Genomic DNA, 17,190 nt, shown 5'->3' on the forward strand with positions numbered 1-17,190 from the left:
CAGCTGCTCATGGGTCTGATACATTCAAGGAGCCTCAGAGACTGCCCAAACCCCACCAGCAGGGCAAAGAGACCGCCCGGGCACCAGAGCTACAGCTGGCGGAGGAGATCCCTGCTCTGGTGAGGAGGATGGAGGAGCTCAAGCACCTGAAGGGTATGCTGCACATGCAGATTGACTCAGTGTATATGCTAAAGGCTGCAAATCCCCAGTATAAGACTCTCCATGATAAGAGACTGTACACACTCAGCATTGAGCTCGCAGATATTGTAAAGGAGATGGACTGTATACTGGTAAAGATGGGGACACTGGCAGAGACGTATAAGAACCAGGAACGATTCTCCAACTACAGGCTGAACTTTGAAGCAGACTCCAAACCTGATATAGAACCGGACATCACCCCGGAGGAGCCCCAGCAAGGGACAAGACCCCTCATACAGCCGGCACGGTTCTCTTTCCAGGATGGGGACATATGCAAGTATGGCGAGGAACAACAGCCACAGGAACCTGCAGCTGGGCCTGAGCAGGAGCAGAGACCAACAGAGGCACCACAAGTCCCAGAAGTCCCAGTACATCAGCAGGACATTGGACTTTTACCAGTGTATGAAGGTGATGGGGTGATGGAGCAGAGCACTAATGTTGGGGCACGGACTGGGGGTGTGGATTGTGATAATGTTGGGGCACGGACTGGGGGTGCGGACTGTGATGTTCCTGAGGGGTCGGTGGCTGGAGGGGGTGCACAATCTGTGTGGGGTGTTGTGTCTGATGATGATATAGAGGTGGATGGGACAGGTGTTATTGTACAAAATACTGTGCAGGATTTCCCCCCTTTACCCACAAGCACAGCAAATGTGGCAGGGCCCCCTAGAGTAGACCCCAACCCTGTAAGACAGGACGCAGGTACCCGCCAGGTTCCTCCTAGAAATGCCTGGAGCCGTGGTGCTCCATCCTTCACCTCCAGCGCCAATTACACTGGCCAGGCATTTAAAAGGAGGAATGTTGTGCGATTCCGGCACAGAGGTGCCAAGGAGGACCTTCCGGATAGGAGGTTTGTGGTGAGGGAGCTCCTGTGCCACCAGATGGGGTTTGTGCCAGCGGACATCTTGGCAGTAATAAACCTACCAGATAGACAGGGCTATGATGTCAGCTTTAAGCTCATGTCTAATCTGGATAGGTTCTGGTCCAACTTCCCCAGATTCAGAGACAAGGATGGATGGAGTAAATTCAGTTTTATTCCCATATCCAAGCCAGATACCGTCATCATAAACATCATCTTCTGGAATGAAGCTGTTCCTCCCCAGGACATTGTGGTGTGGCTCCGCAGACATTGTGACCTGGTGTCTGATCTCACCAAGAACAGAGATGATGACGGTATCTGGACTGGAGGGTGGAAGGTCCTGGTGAAGCTGCGCCAACATGGGAACATCACACAACATCTGCCCAACTCCTTCTTCATTGGGAGGGAAAAGGGCGTTTGTTTCTACCCTGGTCAGCCCAGAAAGTGCTTTAAATGTGGTAAACCTGGCCATCTGGCAAATACATGTACAGTGGTAAAATGTAATCTATGTGGGGAAACTGGTCACCTAAGTGCTGACTGCCAGAACATCAGGTGCAATCTCTGTGGTGAGATCGGTCACCCTCACCGGGACTGTCCCAATGCCTGGCACAACATCTGCCGGGAGCTTCCTGATGAGGACCTTGTGGCGGGGGCAGAGGCTGTAGAGGAGGAGATTTTGATATCTGGGTCTATATTAACAAGACAGGAGGTCCAGCCAGACTTGGGTAACACCGCACCAACACCTCAGCAGTTAGAAAACACACAAGGTGGAATGGAGGTTGTCCCACAGGACCAGCAGCAACCGGGGGTATCCTCTTCTGTATCCCCATCTGCATCTGAGGAAAGTAAGGCCCAGAAAATTAAAAGAAGGAAAAAAGACACCTCATCCCGCAGGCCAGAGAGAGAGTATACCACCAGTCAGAAAAAGGTCAACAATGGGGCAGGAGTAATGGTCGTGTCCAACAGATACGAGGTTCTGTCAGAGTTTGACGGTGATTTAGACACAGAGTTAAAAAGAATAGAGGACGAATGTGATGATGACACAAGGGACCAACCCCCAATAAAAAGAAAACCCCAGACTGTAAAAGCTAATGCAGAGTCAGACATGGAGACAGGTGGTGGACAGCGGGACTCAGATTCTGACTTGTGATGATGGGCGTCAGGTCTCTGCTCTTCTTGTACTATCTTATCATGGCTGGGTTTACTTTAAAACTTGCTTCAAGTAATGTGAACAGTATTAAAGTGAAGAGGACACGGCACATAGTTTATGACCATCTTAGATATCTGGACAGAGATGTCATCTTCTTACAGGAGACACGCCTGACTACACTGGGGCACCTACGTGAGGCTGAGAGGGAATGGACGTCTGGTCCCTCTTTCTGGTCACTGGCTGTGGAGCCTTATGCCGGGGTGGCCATATTGTTTACCACCAGGGATGTGACAATACATAGGATGACAGAGGTCATCATGGGAAGGTGTCTGATCCTTGAGGTCACTATACATGGTAGAAGGCTCCGGCTCATAAATATCTATGGCCCGCAGACAGTGACAGAAAGGGTCCAGTTGTTTAATGATGTCAAGCCATATCTGTTTACAGCTGTCCCTGTTATAATGGCCGGGGATTTCAATGTCACTAGGACTTCAGGTGACAGGTCCTCAGGTAGAGCGGTGGCCAGGGACTCAAAAGTCCTTAATAACATGATCTTGCAGTCCGGGTTAAGTGATGTCTTTACACGGGGCGGTAGAAAGCCAAAATTTACATACACATGTTCTGACAGGAGCAGTAGGATTGACATGGCGTTTGTGAGTCCTGCAGAAATGGTTAGTGAGATGTGTGAGAAAGTTGTCCCATATTCAGATCATATGGCCTTGGTTTTCTGTTTAGGAGCCACTAAGCGCCCAGATATTGGTAGGGGGCTATGGAAGCTCAACTCTAGTATGTTGGAGGATGACTATGTTCAGACATGTGTTCATTCCTTCATGCAGAGTCAGCTAGAGCGGGTGGACTTCTATGATGATATGGCCGCCTGGTGGGAGGATGTCAAGGATGAGATCAGAACCCTCTTAAAGAGACTGTCCTTTAAAAAGGGGAGGAGTAAGTATGGCCAGTATCTCAAGCTGCGCAAAGAATTGGAGTCACTATATTCGGCGGGTGGGGACCAACAAAGGATAGACCGGCTGAAATCTGAGATAAGGCAGTATCAGTACAGCAGGTATACCTCCCTGGTTCTTGAAAGGGATTATGGGTCCTTAGGGTCTCCTGATCCCTTTGAGAATTGCCGGGAGCGGGTGGCAAATAAATCTGTCACCGGTCTCACTGACTCCCAGGGTGTTTTGCAGGAATCTCGGGAGGGTATCCTGGGGGTGGTGAGATCGTACTATGCTGACTTGTTTCAGAGGAAGGTTTTGGATAGAGACAAGATGACCCAATTCTTGGAGACAACTCCGCTCCCTGATACTAATGATTTGGACTTTTCTCCTTTGACAGCAGAATTGACGGTGGCAGAGGTCAAAGAGGCCATTGATAAGTTACATCTGAAGAAGGCACCAGGTCCGGATGGGATAACAGCAGAATTCTATAAGACATTCAGAGACCTCTTGGCCCCAATCCTCGTGGATGTTTACACAAATTGTCTAGAAAGTCACCTGATGCCTCCATCCATGAGAGTGTCCTCGCTGATTCTGCTGTCTAAAGGTAAAGAGCCGAGTGACATCAAGAACTGGAGGCCAATTGCCCTCTTGAATGTCGACAGGAAGATTCTGGCAAAAATCCTGTTTTCTAGGTTAGTTTGTCTGTCCCCGGCACTGTTGGCAGGCTGTCAGTATGGCACAGTAAAAGGGCGGAACATCTCTGGGGCAGTGATCTCCATAAGGGAGATGTTTGAGAGATGTAAAGCCCTGAGGTGTGGGAGATATGTTGTCAGTCTTGACCAGGCTAAAGCCTTTGACAGAGTAGATCACGAGTATCTATGGGCCACTTTGTCAAAGTACGGTATTCCGGGACAATTCATCGATTGGCTGAAGACTTTGTATTGTGAGGCCGAGAGCTTTCCTCTGATCAATGGTTGGCAGGGTGACACCTTCAGGGTTGAGGCGGGGGTGAGACAAGGTTGCCCACTGAGCCCGCTGCTGTATGTATTTGCCTTAGATCCGTTTCTGAGGTCACTGCAGGAGTGTGGTTTTCAGGGGGTGCCGGTCCCCCACTCCCTGCCCCTGAGTGTTGTTGCCTATGCGGATGATGTGACTGTAGTGATATCTGAGCCTCGTGAGGTGGAGATGTTGTCTATGGCCATCAGAAGTTACTCGGAGGCCTCAGGGTCTCTGGTCAACTTTGAGAAGAGTCAAGCTCTCTGGATATCTGATTCTGATCCAGACTTTGATCTGCCCCAATTTGTGAGAGCCTCCTCCTATATTAAAATCCTAGGGGTCAAATTTGGGAGGGACGATAATGCCAAACTAAATTGGGAAGAGAAGTTGGAAGCCGGAAATGCAAAGGTTCAGCGATGGAAGAACTGGAGGCTGACCTATAGAGAAAGGGTTACAATGTTGAAGACTTACCTGGTCCCCGTCTTCTTGTATGTCTCTGTCGTTTTTCCTTTGCCAGAATGTTTCTCCGCTCGGCTCTTTAGCCTGTTCTTCCAGATGTTTTGGGGGAACAGGTTGAACCCAATAAAAAGAGGGATCACCTACCTACAGAGGAGAGAGGGTGGGTTGGATATGCTGAATCCAAGGGTGTTCTTTGACTCCATGTTTCTAAAAGTTAATTTTGGTTGCATGGACTCAAACAACAGCTCCCTGTGGGCGAATAGTATCAGGGACTGGATATTGCCTTTTGCAGAGTCTTGGGTGCGAGGCGGCAGTCTCAAGAGGGGGAGATGGACGCGTGACTACCTCCCCCCGTACCTGGAATACGGGCTCAGATGTCTGAAGAGATGGCGCATTGAGAAGTCCTATATAGAGTGTAAGACCCGTAAGGACCTGTATGTCATGGTGTGTAGGACGTTCTTCTATTTACAGCCAGCTCTGAAGGACTGTACATCCGCCATCTTACAGGACAGTCTGAGACTCCTGAATAGTGTTAGGCTCCCGAAAAAATTTCATGACATCGCCTGGCTGTCCTTACACGGCAAACTATTTGTCAGGGGGAATTTAAGATATCTGAGTCTGTCAGATCGCAAGTGTCCCTTGGGGTGTCAGGAGGAGGAGACCATGACACATTTTATATTGGAGTGTTGGGGAGGGCGACACATATGGCAGGCGATATCCAGGAAGCTTAAGATCCTGAGACTACAGACCCTAAAATACCCTGAAATTATATATGGTGTAACATCTAGTGTGAGGGACATTGACCGGGAGACGTTATATCTGATCATCACCGTCATAAAATACTATCACTGGCACACCAGAACCCGCGTGTCCATGTACAGTGAACCCTTCCATGATAGGAGAGCAGTGGACCTGATCATGTCAGAACTGAGGTGGATCAAATGTTTGGAGGTCAGGAAGGATGGGAAAAATCGTTCATTATGGAGGAATGTACATATAGAATAATATTCACCTTCATGATGTTTTTGTGTTGTTATTTATTTATTTTCTCTTTAATGCAAGTGTATGATATATAATACGTGATTATTGTTTTCATTTAGTTTTTGTGGTCGAATGTACTGTAATATTTCTGTTTTTTTTTTTTTACTAATAAAAATTGCCTCCTCTATACAAGAATATAACTACTATAATACTGCCTCCTATATACAAGAATATAACTACTATAATACTGCTCCTATATACAAGAATATAACTACTATAATACTGCTCCTATATACAAGAATATAACTACTATAATACTGCTCCTATATACAAGAATATAACTACTATAATACTGCTCCTATATACAAGAATATAACTACTATAATACTGCCTCCTATATACAAGAATATAACTACTATAATACTGCTCCTATATACAAGAATATAACTACTATAATACTGATCCTATATACAAGAATATAACTACTATAATACTGCCTCCTATATACAAGAATATAACTACTATAATACTGCCTCCTATATACAAGAATATAACTACTATAATACTGCTTCTATATACAAGAATATAACTACTATAATACTGCCTCCTCTATACAAGAATATAACTACTATAATACTGCCTCCTATATACAAGAATATAACTACTATAATACTGCTCCTATATACAAGAATATAACTACTATAATACTGCCTCCTATATACAAGAATATAACTACTATAATACTGCTCCTATATACAAGAATATAACTACTATAATACTGCCTCCTATATACAAGAATATAACTACTATAATACTGCTCCTATATACAAGAATATAACTACTATAATACTGCTCCTATATACAAGAATATAACTACTATAATACTATCTCCTATATACAGGAATATAACTACTATAATACTGCTCCTATATACAAGAATATAACTACTATAATACTGCTCCTATATACAAGAATATAACTACTATAATACTGCTCCTATATACAAGAATATAACTACTATAATACTGCTCCTATATACAAGAATATAACTACTATAATACTGCCTCCTATATACAAGAATATAACTACTATAATACTGCCTCCTATATACAAGAATATAACTACTATAATACTGCTCCTATATACAAGAATATAACTACTATAATACTGCTTCTATATACAAGAATATAACTACTATAATACTGCTTCTATATACAAGAATATAACTACTATAATACTGCCTCCTATATACAAGAATATAACTACTATAATACTGCCTCCTATATACAAGAATATAACTACTATAATACTGCTCCTATATACAAGAATATAACTACTATAATACTGCTTCTATATACAAGAATATAACTACTATAATACTGCTTCTATATACAAGAATATAACTACTATAATACTGCCTCCTCTATACAAGAATATAACTACTATAATACTGCTTCTATATACAAGAATATAACTACTATAATACTGCCTCCTAGCTGTGAGGTTGTGTGTCTGTGGTTCTCCTCATGTCTGGAGCAAGCCCAGGGCGGGGCCACCCTGGGCGGGGAAGCTCCCCAAGCAAGGCCCAGGCTTCTCGGCCTACACTGGATGAAAACTCCAATGCTCTTTCTGATATGGAGGTAAATCCTAAAGTGGATTTTCCACAAAGAAGTCCTCAGCATGGAAGCACTGCAAGTGCAAAGAAAGAAAGTAAAGACATGGATGTGAGTAAAGTAAAGAAAGAAGCAGCAAGTGTATGTGAGTGTGATATTATACAGTCGGCCGGCCAAGGCTCTCAGCTTGGTGAACAACCAAGAGACTCCAAGAAAGAAACCTCTGTAAGAGACCCAGAGTCTGCTATTCCAGGCCATGATGGTGCACAGGAGCTGGGGCAGAGTGGATCATATGCAGCAGGTGTGCAGCTCCACTCTCCAGCACAGAGACACAGGAGGACATCACTGGAGAGACAAACACTGCAAGAGAACCTTCAGAAACAAGATGTGGTCTCCAGCATGACCCGCTCAGGCCGCACCAGATCCCAGGCCAGAGACCTTGATACAGCTGCTCATGGGTCTGATACATTCAAGGAGCCTCAGAGACTGCCCAAACCCCACCAGCAGGGCAAAGAGACCGCCCGGGCACCAGAGCTACAGCTGGCGGAGGAGATCCCTGCTCTGGTGAGGAGGATGGAGGAGCTCAAGCACCTGAAGGGTATGCTGCACATGCAGATTGACTCAGTGTATATGCTAAAGGCTGCAAATCCCCAGTATAAGACTCTCCATGATAAGAGACTGTACACACTCAGCATTGAGCTCGCAGATATTGTAAAGGAGATGGACTGTATACTGGTAAAGATGGGGCCACTGGCAGAGACGTATAAGAACCAGGAACGATTCTCCAACTACAGGCTGAACTTTGAAGCAGACTCCAAACCTGATATAGAACCGGACATCACCCCGGAGGAGCCCCAGCAAGGGACAAGACCCCTCATACAGCCGGCACGGTTCTCTTTCCAGGATGGGGACATATGCAAGTATGGCGAGGAACAACAGCCACAGGAACCTGCAGCTGGGCCTGAGCAGGAGCAGAGACCAACAGAGGCACCACAAGTCCCAGAAGTCCCAGTACATCAGCAGGACATTGGACTTTTACCAGTGTATGAAGGTGATGGGGTGATGGAGCAGAGCACTAATGTTGGGGCACGGACTGGGGGTGTGGATTGTGATAATGTTGGGGCACGGACTGGGGGTGCGGACTGTGATGTTCCTGAGGGGTCGGTGGCTGGAGGGGGTGCACAATCTGTGTGGGGTGTTGTGTCTGATGATGATATAGAGGTGGATGGGACAGGTGTTATTGTACAAAATACTGTGCAGGATTTCCCCCCTTTACCCACAAGCACAGCAAATGTGGCAGGGCCCCCTAGAGTAGACCCCAACCCTGTAAGACAGGACGCAGGTACCCGCCAGGTTCCTCCTAGAAATGCCTGGAGCCGTGGTGCTCCATCCTTCACCTCCAGCGCCAATTACACTGGCCAGGCATTTAAAAGGAGGAATGTTGTGCGATTCCGGCACAGAGGTGCCAAGGAGGACCTTCCGGATAGGAGGTTTGTGGTGAGGGAGCTCCTGTGCCACCAGATGGGGTTTGTGCCAGCGGACATCTTGGCAGTAATAAACCTACCAGATAGACAGGGCTATGATGTCAGCTTTAAGCTCATGTCTAATCTGGATAGGTTCTGGTCCAACTTCCCCAGATTCAGAGACAAGGATGGATGGAGTAAATTCAGTTTTATTCCCATATCCAAGCCAGATACCGTCATCATAAACATCATCTTCTGGAATGAAGCTGTTCCTCCCCAGGACATTGTGGTGTGGCTCCGCAGACATTGTGACCTGGTGTCTGATCTCACCAAGAACAGAGATGATGACGGTATCTGGACTGGAGGGTGGAAGGTCCTGGTGAAGCTGCGCCAACATGGGAACATCACACAACATCTGCCCAACTCCTTCTTCATTGGGAGGGAAAAGGGCGTTTGTTTCTACCCTGGTCAGCCCAGAAAGTGCTTTAAATGTGGTAAACCTGGCCATCTGGCAAATACATGTACAGTGGTAAAATGTAATCTATGTGGGGAAACTGGTCACCTAAGTGCTGACTGCCAGAACATCAGGTGCAATCTCTGTGGTGAGATCGGTCACCCTCACCGGGACTGTCCCAATGCCTGGCACAACATCTGCCGGGAGCTTCCTGATGAGGACCTTGTGGCGGGGGCAGAGGCTGTAGAGGAGGAGATTTTGATATCTGGGTCTATATTAACAAGACAGGAGGTCCAGCCAGACTTGGGTAACACCGCACCAACACCTCAGCAGTTAGAAAACACACAAGGTGGAATGGAGGTTGTCCCACAGGACCAGCAGCAACCGGGGGTATCCTCTTCTGTATCCCCATCTGCATCTGAGGAAAGTAAGGCCCAGAAAATTAAAAGAAGGAAAAAAGACACCTCATCCCGCAGGCCAGAGAGAGAGTATACCACCAGTCAGAAAAAGGTCAACAATGGGGCAGGAGTAATGGTCGTGTCCAACAGATACGAGGTTCTGTCAGAGTTTGACGGTGATTTAGACACAGAGTTAAAAAGAATAGAGGACGAATGTGATGATGACACAAGGGACCAACCCCCAATAAAAAGAAAACCCCAGACTGTAAAAGCTAATGCAGAGTCAGACATGGAGACAGGTGGTGGACAGCGGGACTCAGATTCTGACTTGTGATGATGGGCGTCAGGTCTCTGCTCTTCTTGTACTATCTTATCATGGCTGGGTTTACTTTAAAACTTGCTTCAAGTAATGTGAACAGTATTAAAGTGAAGAGGACACGGCACATAGTTTATGACCATCTTAGATATCTGGACAGAGATGTCATCTTCTTACAGGAGACACGCCTGACTACACTGGGGCACCTACGTGAGGCTGAGAGGGAATGGACGTCTGGTCCCTCTTTCTGGTCACTGGCTGTGGAGCCTTATGCCGGGGTGGCCATATTGTTTACCACCAGGGATGTGACAATACATAGGATGACAGAGGTCATCATGGGAAGGTGTCTGATCCTTGAGGTCACTATACATGGTAGAAGGCTCCGGCTCATAAATATCTATGGCCCGCAGACAGTGACAGAAAGGGTCCAGTTGTTTAATGATGTCAAGCCATATCTGTTTACAGCTGTCCCTGTTATAATGGCCGGGGATTTCAATGTCACTAGGACTTCAGGTGACAGGTCCTCAGGTAGAGCGGTGGCCAGGGACTCAAAAGTCCTTAATAACATGATCTTGCAGTCCGGGTTAAGTGATGTCTTTACACGGGGCGGTAGAAAGCCAAAATTTACATACACATGTTCTGACAGGAGCAGTAGGATTGACATGGCGTTTGTGAGTCCTGCAGAAATGGTTAGTGAGATGTGTGAGAAAGTTGTCCCATATTCAGATCATATGGCCTTGGTTTTCTGTTTAGGAGCCACTAAGCGCCCAGATATTGGTAGGGGGCTATGGAAGCTCAACTCTAGTATGTTGGAGGATGACTATGTTCAGACATGTGTTCATTCCTTCATGCAGAGTCAGCTAGAGCGGGTGGACTTCTATGATGATATGGCCGCCTGGTGGGAGGATGTCAAGGATGAGATCAGAACCCTCTTAAAGAGACTGTCCTTTAAAAAGGGGAGGAGTAAGTATGGCCAGTATCTCAAGCTGCGCAAAGAATTGGAGTCACTATATTCGGCGGGTGGGGACCAACAAAGGATAGACCAGCTGAAATCTGAGATAAGGCAGTATCAGTACAGCAGGTATACCTCCCTGGTTCTTGAAAGGGATTATGGGTCCTTAGGGTCTCCTGATCCCTTTGAGAATTGCCGGGAGCGGGTGGCAAATAAATCTGTCACCGGTCTCACTGACTCCCAGGGTGTTTTGCAGGAATCTCGGGAGGGTATCCTGGGGGTGGTGAGATCGTACTATGCTGACTTGTTTCAGAGGAAGGTTTTGGATAGAGACAAGATGACCCAATTCTTGGAGACAACTCCGCTCCCTGATACTAATGATTTGGACTTTTCTCCTTTGACAGCAGAATTGACGGTGGCAGAGGTCAAAGAGGCCATTGATAAGTTACATCTGAAGAAGGCACCAGGTCCGGATGGGATAACAGCAGAATTCTATAAGACATTCAGAGACCTCTTGGCCCCAATCCTCGTGGATGTTTACACAAATTGTCTAGAAAGTCACCTGATGCCTCCATCCATGAGAGTGTCCTCGCTGATTCTGCTGTCTAAAGGTAAAGAGCCGAGTGACATCAAGAACTGGAGGCCAATTGCCCTCTTGAATGTCGACAGGAAGATTCTGGCAAAAATCCTGTTTTCTAGGTTAGTTTGTCTGTCCCCGGCACTGTTGGCAGGCTGTCAGTATGGCACAGTAAAAGGGCGGAACATCTCTGGGGCAGTGATCTCCATAAGGGAGATGTTTGAGAGATGTAAAGCCCTGAGGTGTGGGAGATATGTTGTCAGTCTTGACCAGGCTAAAGCCTTTGACAGAGTAGATCACGAGTATCTATGGGCCACTTTGTCAAAGTACGGTATTCCGGGACAATTCATCGATTGGCTGAAGACTTTGTATTGTGAGGCCGAGAGCTTTCCTCTGATCAATGGTTGGCAGGGTGACACCTTCAGGGTTGAGGCGGGGGTGAGACAAGGTTGCCCACTGAGCCCGCTGCTGTATGTATTTGCCTTAGATCCGTTTCTGAGGTCACTGCAGGAGTGTGGTTTTCAGGGGGTGCCGGTCCCCCACTCCCTGCCCCTGAGTGTTGTTGCCTATGCGGATGATGTGACTGTAGTGATATCTGAGCCTCGTGAGGTGGAGATGTTGTCTATGGCCATCAGAAGTTACTCGGAGGCCTCAGGGTCTCTGGTCAACTTTGAGAAGAGTCAAGCTCTCTGGATATCTGATTCTGATCCAGACTTTGATCTGCCCCAATTTGTGAGAGCCTCCTCCTATATTAAAATCCTAGGGGTCAAATTTGGGAGGGACGATAATGCCAAACTAAATTGGGAAGAGAAGTTGGAAGCCGGAAATGCAAAGGTTCAGCGATGGAAGAACTGGAGGCTGACCTATAGAGAAAGGGTTACAATGTTGAAGACTTACCTGGTCCCCGTCTTCTTGTATGTCTCTGTCGTTTTTCCTTTGCCAGAATGTTTCTCCGCTCGGCTCTTTAGCCTGTTCTTCCAGATGTTTTGGGGGAACAGGTTGAACCCAATAAAAAGAGGGATCACCTACCTACAGAGGAGAGAGGGTGGGTTGGATATGCTGAATCCAAGGGTGTTCTTTGACTCCATGTTTCTAAAAGTTAATTTTGGTTGCATGGACTCAAACAACAGCTCCCTGTGGGCGAATAGTATCAGGGACTGGATATTGCCTTTTGCAGAGTCTTGGGTGCGAGGCGGCAGTCTCAAGAGGGGGAGATGGACGCGTGACTACCTCCCCCCGTACCTGGAATACGGGCTCAGATGTCTGAAGAGATGGCGCATTGAGAAGTCCTATATAGAGTGTAAGACCCGTAAGGACCTGTATGTCATGGTGTGTAGGACGTTCTTCTATTTACAGCCAGCTCTGAAGGACTGTACATCCGCCATCTTACAGGACAGTCTGAGACTCCTGAATAGTGTTAGGCTCCCGAAAAAATTTCATGACATCGCCTGGCTGTCCTTACACGGCAAACTATTTGTCAGGGGGAATTTAAGATATCTGAGTCTGTCAGATCGCAAGTGTCCCTTGGGGTGTCAGGAGGAGGAGACCATGACACATTTTATATTGGAGTGTTGGGGAGGGCGACACATATGGCAGGCGATATCCAGGAAGCTTAAGATCCTGAGACTACAGACCCTAAAATACCCTGAAATTATATATGGTGTAACATCTAGTGTGAGGGACATTGACCGGGAGACGTTATATCTGATCATCACCGTCATAAAATACTATCACTGGCACACCAGAACCCGCGTGTCCATGTACAGTGAACCCTTCCATGATAGGAGAGCAGTGGACCTGATCATGTCAGAACTGAGGTGGATCAAATGTTTGGAGGTCAGGAAGGATGGGAAAAATCGTTCATTATGGAGGAATGTACATATAGAATAATATTCACCTTCATGATGTTTTTGTGTTGTTATTTATTTATTTTCTCTTTAATGCAAGTGTATGATATATAATACGTGATTATTGTTTTCATTTAGTTTTTGTGGTCGAATGTACTGTAATATTTCTGTTTTTTTTTTTTTACTAATAAAAATTGCCTCCTCTATACAAGAATATAACTACTATAATACTGCCTCCTATATACAAGAATATAACTACTATAATACTGCTCCTATATACAAGAATATAACTACTATAATACTGCTCCTATATACAAGAATATAACTACTATAATACTGCTCCTATATACAAGAATATAACTACTATAATACTGCTCCTATATACAAGAATATAACTACTATAATACTGCCTCCTATATACAAGAATATAACTACTATAATACTGCTCCTATATACAAGAATATAACTACTATAATACTGATCCTATATACAAGAATATAACTACTATAATACTGCCTCCTATATACAAGAATATAACTACTATAATACTGCCTCCTATATACAAGAATATAACTACTATAATACTGCTTCTATATACAAGAATATAACTACTATAATACTGCCTCCTCTATACAAGAATATAACTACTATAATACTGCCTCCTATATACAAGAATATAACTACTATAATACTGCTCCTATATACAAGAATATAACTACTATAATACTGCCTCCTATATACAAGAATATAACTACTATAATACTGCTCCTATATACAAGAATATAACTACTATAATACTGCTCCTATATACAAGAATATAACTACTATAATACTATCTCCTATATACAAGAATATAACTACTATAATACTGCTCCTATATACAAGAATATAACTACTATAATACTGTTCCTATATACAAGAATATAACTACTATAACACTGCTTCTATATACAAGAATATAACTACTATAATACTGCTCCTATATACAAGAATATAACTACTATTATACTGCCTCCTATATACAAGAATATATCTACTATAATACTGCTCCTATATACAAGAATATAACTACTATAATACTGCTCCTATATACAAGAATATAACTACTATAATACTGCTCCTATATCTACAAGAATATAACTACTATAATACTGCTCCTATATACAAGAATATAACTACTATAATACTATCTCCTATATACAAGAATATAACTACTATAATACTGTTGTATATAATTCCATATGATCTTTTTTATTAACCATTTCCCTTCTGTTTTTCAGGATTCCCTCCGGAGACCATGTGATCACTGACCTTATACGCCGCTCATCATTGAGGATCCGCCTCGTATGGATTCAGTGTCTGTGGATATTTTGCGCCTCTATTGTCAAATGTTTTATTCTGTCATAATAAAAAATAATTGTTTATGAAGTGTGGTAGGTGTTGGGTGCGTATGATGTCCACAAAGAAAGGTAGACCGCCAAACGTAAAGCTCCGCCCCTACACAGTAACACCTATTGTGAATAAATCTGCATACGCCCCACCTCTTTGTGGCCCTGTTTGTGGCACGGTACCACAGAAAATGTGTGAAGATAATTGGCCGCAATGTACCCGGCGTGTCAGATCTGTCACACAATGGTTCCAAACAGCCACTAAGGGCCCCCATTGATTTATAATAGGGCGAGCACACACCATAATCCTCAATACTGATTTCCTATGCTCTTTTTTTTTTTTGCACTATAATTTGCATAATATGTTTGACATGTGATTAAATATGTGGCCTAAGACCAGAATAATGGGAGACAATCTGGTTGCTAAGGACATGCAGCTTCCCTAGCAACCAGGCAACTCAGTTTTAGTGGAGCCTCCTTTAAAGAAACACTTCAGTTTTTGGGGGATTTTCTTTGCCCACATTACTCACTATCGCTAGTCATGCAGCTCTATCTGTTTCATTCCAGCACAGCGGCATCCTTATGTTTTATTACTGTAATGGGGTCATGTGATCACTAGTTACACGGCTTAATGAGTCCAAAGGAAGTCAAGTCTACAGGATGACATCAGTACCTATTAAATCGCTCCTGCTAGCTCACAGACCCCTCCCCACCCAGATCTGTATATTGTTGCTATCTCTATGGGATGAAAATATATAGTAAATATAATTTAGGGGGCCTGATTTGGGTCTGTATTTGTTTAGGGGGCCTGGTTAGGGTCTGTATTAGTTTAGGGGCCTGGTTTGGGTCTGTATTAGTTTATGGACCTGGTTAGGGTCTGTATTAGTTTATGGACCTGGTTTGGGTCTGTATTAGTTTAGGGGCCTGGTTTGGGTCTGTATTTGTTTAGGGGGCATGGTTTGGGTCTGTATTAGTTTAGGGGGCCTGGTTAGGGTCTGTATTAGTTTAGGGGCCTGGTTTGGGTCTGTATTAGTTTAGGGGCCTGGTTAGGGTCTGTATTTGTTTAGGGGGCATGGTTTGGGTCTGTATTAGTTTAGGGGGCATGGTTTGGGTCTGTATTAGTTTAGGGGCCTGGTTAGGGTCTGTATTAGTTTAGGGGCCTGGTTTGGGTCTGTATTTGTTTAGGGGGCATGGTTTGGGTCTGTATTAGTTTAGGGGGCCTGCTTAGGGTCTGTATTAGTTTATGGGTCTTGGTTTGGGTCGGTATTAGTTTATGGGTCTTGATTGGGTTAGTATTAGTTTATGGGGCCTGGTTTGGGTCTGTATTAGTTTAGGGGGCCTGGTTAGGGTCTGTATTAGTTTAGGGGGCCTGGTTAGGGTCTGGTTAGGGTCTGTATTAGTTTAGGGGGCCTGGTTAGGGTCTGTATTAGTTTATGGGTCTTGGTTTGGGTCAGTATTTGTTTATGGGTCTTGGTTTGGGTCTGTATTAATTTAGGGGGCCTGGTTAGGGTCTGTATTAGTTTATGGACCTGGTTAGGGTCTGTATTAGTTTAGGGGGCCTGGTTTGAGCCTGTTTTAGTTTATGGGTCCTTGTTTGGGTCTGTATTAGTTTAGGGGCCTGTTGTGAGTTTGTATTAGTTTATGGACCTGGTTTGGGTCTGTATTCGTTTAAGGGGCCTGGATTGAGCCTGTTTTAATTTATGGGTACTTTTTTGGGTCTGTATTCGTTTAGGGGACCTGGTTTGGGCCTATATTAGTTTAAGAGGCCAGGTTTGGGTCAGTATTATTTTATGGGGTCTGATTTGTGTCTGTATTAAATTAGGCAGCCTGGTTAGGCTCTGTATTAGTTTAGGTGGCCTGTTGTGAGTTTGTATTAGTTCAGTGGGCCTGGTTTGAGCCTGTTTTAGTTTATGGGTCCTGGTTTGGGTCTGTATTAGTTTAGGGGCCTGTTATGAGTTTGTATTAGTTTATGGACTTGGTTAGGGTCTGTATTAGTTTAGGGGACCTGGTTTGGGTCTGTATTAGTTTAGGGGCCTGTTGTGAGTTTGTATTAGTTTATGGACCTGGTTTGGGTCTGTATTCGTTTAGGGGGCCTGGATTGAGCCTGTTTTAGTTTATGGTTACTTTTTTTGGGTCTGTATTAGTTTGGGGGGCCTGGTAGGAGCCTTTATTAGTTTATGGGTACTGGTTTGGGCCTATATTAGTTTAAGAGGCCAGGTTTGGGTCAGTATTATTTTATGGGGTCTGGTTTGTGTCTGTATTAAATTAGGCAGCCTGGTTAGGCTCTGTATTAGTTTATGGGTCCTGATTAGGCTCTGTATTAGTTTATAGGGCCTGGTTTGTGACCCATATTTGTTTAGGGATCGGGTCTGTAGTTAGGGGTAAGGGGTCTTTCATTTACTGGATATGGTCTGGCGTCTATATAGGGGACTAGTCTGGGGTCTGTATTTATTTGGTGTGTAATAAGGGGGGTGACATTTGCTACTTGTGATTCCCATGCCTCAGATTAGGGGGCGTCTTATATAGTTTGTCAGGGCGCCACTTATCAGAATCTCCTTGATATATGGCATAAGATATAAACATATAAACAAAGGAAGAAGA

The 17,190-nt window shown here is 44.7% G+C and overlaps 1 protein-coding gene across 3 annotated transcripts in view; it reads left to right on the forward strand.

The window, feature by feature from the left end:
* LOC130291383 (LHFPL tetraspan subfamily member 3 protein-like) overlaps positions 1–14,634 on the forward strand; it is a 38,398-nt gene extending 23,764 nt beyond the window's left edge. Inside the window, exons 4-5 of one of the 3 annotated variants that reach the window (XR_008847915.1) lie at positions 3,041–3,149; positions 3,543–3,567. Coding sequence is in view for 2 of the 3 variants with exons in the window: in XM_056540080.1 (XP_056396055.1) it covers positions 3,041–3,069 (29 nt within the window). In the remaining variant the exon portion in view is untranslated. Of the gene's footprint in view, positions 1–3,040; positions 3,463–3,542; positions 3,568–14,481 lie in introns of those variants that run through there. The other 2 variants (XM_056540081.1, XM_056540080.1) reach the window with 2 other exon arrangements.
* Positions 14,635–17,190: the final 2,556 nt, after the last annotated feature.

Source organism: Hyla sarda, chromosome 9, assembly GCF_029499605.1.
Source record: "Hyla sarda isolate aHylSar1 chromosome 9, aHylSar1.hap1, whole genome shotgun sequence".
NCBI classification, from domain to species: Eukaryota; Metazoa; Chordata; class Amphibia; order Anura; family Hylidae; genus Hyla; species Hyla sarda.